Source organism: Anneissia japonica, unplaced genomic scaffold (genome assembly GCF_011630105.1).
Source record: "Anneissia japonica isolate Jap-2015-1 unplaced genomic scaffold, ASM1163010v1 scaffold493_len2256704_cov171, whole genome shotgun sequence".
NCBI lineage: Eukaryota > Metazoa > Echinodermata > Crinoidea > Comatulida > Comatulidae > Anneissia > Anneissia japonica.
In genome coordinates, this window is record NW_022727062.1 from 223,882 (window position 1) to 226,996 (window position 3,115).

The 3,115-nt window shown below is 36.9% G+C and overlaps 1 protein-coding gene across 4 annotated transcripts in view; it reads left to right on the forward strand.

Moving 5' to 3' along the window:
* The first annotated feature begins 106 nt into the window (after positions 1-106).
* The window catches only part of LOC117113432 (arylsulfatase J-like), an 18,380-nt gene continuing 15,371 nt past the window's right edge, over positions 107-3,115 (forward strand). For 2 of the 4 annotated variants that reach the window (XM_033256758.1, XM_033256757.1), the window contains exon 1: positions 2,058-2,387. In XM_033256758.1, the coding sequence (XP_033112649.1) occupies positions 2,106-2,387 (282 nt within the window). In that variant the 5' untranslated portion in view covers positions 2,058-2,105. Of the gene's footprint in view, positions 2,388-3,115 lie in introns of all 4 variants that reach the window. The other 2 variants (XM_033256761.1, XM_033256760.1) reach the window with 2 other exon arrangements.

Sequence of the window (3,115 nt, forward strand, 5' to 3'; positions counted from 1 at the left end):
TAACCCACTACTCTAATAGTAACCCACCCTAAAAAAACAACGAATAGTAACCCAGGGTTACTATCAGAAGTTTTACGGTATATGTAATGTATTATTTTGCAGGCTTGTGGCAATTGGGCTGAGACATTGGATGGAAAATATTTGACTGTGACAGCCGCTGGGTACGTGGAAAAAGCATTATCATGTGGGTACACGGGGTTGGTGATGTTGCATGGGATTTTGAATAGGTCAAGCGTGGAAACAGCCTGGAAACCAACTTTACTAGCCAACTATCACCCTAGTTACTATGGGATGATGGTTGCTTCGTTTGAATATCCCGACATCGTGCTGTATAGTTAAATACAAGTATTTATAACGATCATGATGACAAAAATATTTGTATTTTATTAAATAAAAATACATCTAGTTCTACAAAGCCTTGATTGTACTAAAAATAACAGAAGTTTGTGTGCACATTCGATCTTCACTATCTGTGGCTGTCTTTAGGTCTAACTTAAAGACTTAGTCTTTAATCAAGTCTTCATTCGTTATTGCTTATCTTTTTAATAATTGTTGCATTATTTATTAATGAATCCGAACTTTGCCACTGCTTCTTTTGATTCGTTTACTTGTTCTGTGCTTGGGTTTGCCATTGATCATGACTGCCTGTGGGTTGTGAGGTGCTTAAGTATGTGAGGTGCAGCGCTTCGTATCTGAAAAGAAAGGTTATTTAATAATGATTTGGATTGGATTGAGGCAGAAATTGCATTTTCGGCATTTGGATCAATATTTTGTTACAATAGATATAAAAGTAAGAGGACGGCAAGTGCCGTTTACAAAGTCTTTCCTTACCCCTACTGACTTAATTACCTTTTTCGGGGGTGAGAGAGTAGACCTACGTCGCATGCATGCCCAGAGTAAAAACGTGCCCCAATATTGGTTGACGTTGCCTCTCGGGGGAATTTTGAACAAGTAATATTTAATATTCAAAAACTGATCAACTAAGAATGATACTTTCTAGAAGTTTAACCAAGTTACAAGGAAGACATTATTAAATTTTGGTGACGGATTCGGGTGTAAATTTGATGGTCAATTAAAATTCTAATATCGCAAACCCAAATATCTCGAAAAACTTACCAATAGATTTAAATAAAACTTTTGAGAATTGTTTGTCATGGTCCAATACAGAAATAAGTAAATTTTGGTGACGATTCGAAGCAGGATGTGGATCATTCAAATGAAAACCTCCCAGACCATACTGTATACAAAAAACTGGTCGACTGATCTGAAAAAAAAAATTCGGGAAGTTTATAAGATCTGTGGTTTAACCAACTTAAAAGAAATAAACACAACAACAAGCAACATCACTCTCAACAATCTAAACATTCTATTAATGTTCTACTCCAGTAGAATTACTCTTTTCTTCTCACCTGGTTGGGATCAATAAGTCTTTAGGATCACGCAAAAACACATTTTGACGGGTACTCTGTATTGTAGTGAAGTTGAGTTTATTTGAGTATAATACGTAGGCCTATCCATTTGACACTAAAATAATTAAACGCCTCCCTTGAATAATGCCTCGAATAAACGACCTTTCATAAACTTCTCAACAATAAACACCCCGAGGCGTTTATTCGAATAAATATGGCATTTCTTGTATATTGTGAATTTGTATTCTTTTCTATTTTATTGTAATGCCCTTTGAACATATTTTAATGGAAATTGTGCAATATAAATTACATAAATTTAGTATTTTTTAATAACTGTCTTGGATCAATTATTCATGAGTCGTGGTAATAGGTCTGTGTTGTTGTCAACAGTGGCGTGAATGCCTGGGTCCCGGATTCGCAGCCAAAAGGGCCCGAGCTCTTTTGCTACTACCCAGTACAGTAATATAGAGTCTTGACTGATCTTTTCAACCATGAAATTAGGTAGTCAGATTACTCAACTCACTAAGTCATGGTTAGCAAAATACAGTAGGGTCCCCTACTTGTGCATATTATTCTAAAACAATCAGAGCACGATGCCATTGAGGGCGACACCAGTTGTGTCACATGATCGATCAGTTGTTGTCACATGATCGATCAGGCGTATCCTGATGTTTACGTCCGAGAGTCTTCTACGTAATGAGAAGTACTTTTAATTTCACAGTAATGGGAAATTTAGCAGGTCTAATATTTGCACTCGCTTCGCTAGCCGTGTCTTCTACCCTTGCAACCTCATCTAGGCCACATGTTATACTGATTTTAGCTGACGACTACGGGTTTCATGACATCGGTTATCACGGTTCGAAAATCAAAACACCGGTTTTAGATAAGTTGGCTGGTGAGGGTGTGAAGTTGGAGAAATATTATGTCCAGCCGATATGCACCCCAACGAGGAGTCAACTTATGACGGGCAGATATCAGGTTTGTTGCTTTTTTTTTTACTTCAGATACAAACCAAGACTAGAAAGGCAAATAACAGGCCTAGTGATACTGAAAGTGACGTTTCTAGAATCAGGATTGTTTTACTTTTAACTACATGCTTATTTTTTAGGCCTATATGTAATACATTTTCAGTTTGGTCTGCCAAAACCATGGGCTTTTGGTGTCTATAGAATCCCTGTAATTAAAAACCGGCACTCAACAAGGGTCCCAATTTGGAAGAATCCATATCCGGGAGATCTGCTTAAATGAGTTTTCTTAAGACATCTAAATATATTTTGCTGTGCATGGTGATAACCATTATGATTGGCACTAACTGCTATGAGACAATTGATAATTTAAGAACTTGTAAAAGCATATAAATAGCATCATGAATTTGCGGGAGATGGTTTATTTCGGGAGATTCTTGCCTAGTGCGGGAGCCTTCCTGCGAATTTCCAGGCGACTCCATTCCGGGACTCTACAGGAGGCTTGGGACTCATGGGCACTAAATGTGGTCTTTAGATTTCTCTATAAATGTTTTAAAATGGATGTACGGTACTGCATGCTGTTATTTATTCTTAATTAAACATTTCTTGGTAGCCAGACATCAACTCGTCTTTCCATTAAAGTACTATCGTTGTCTTTTTAATGTATATATATATATACTGTCTCTTATACACATCTAGATGTGTATAAGAGACAGGTTATAGATAATACATATGTCAGAT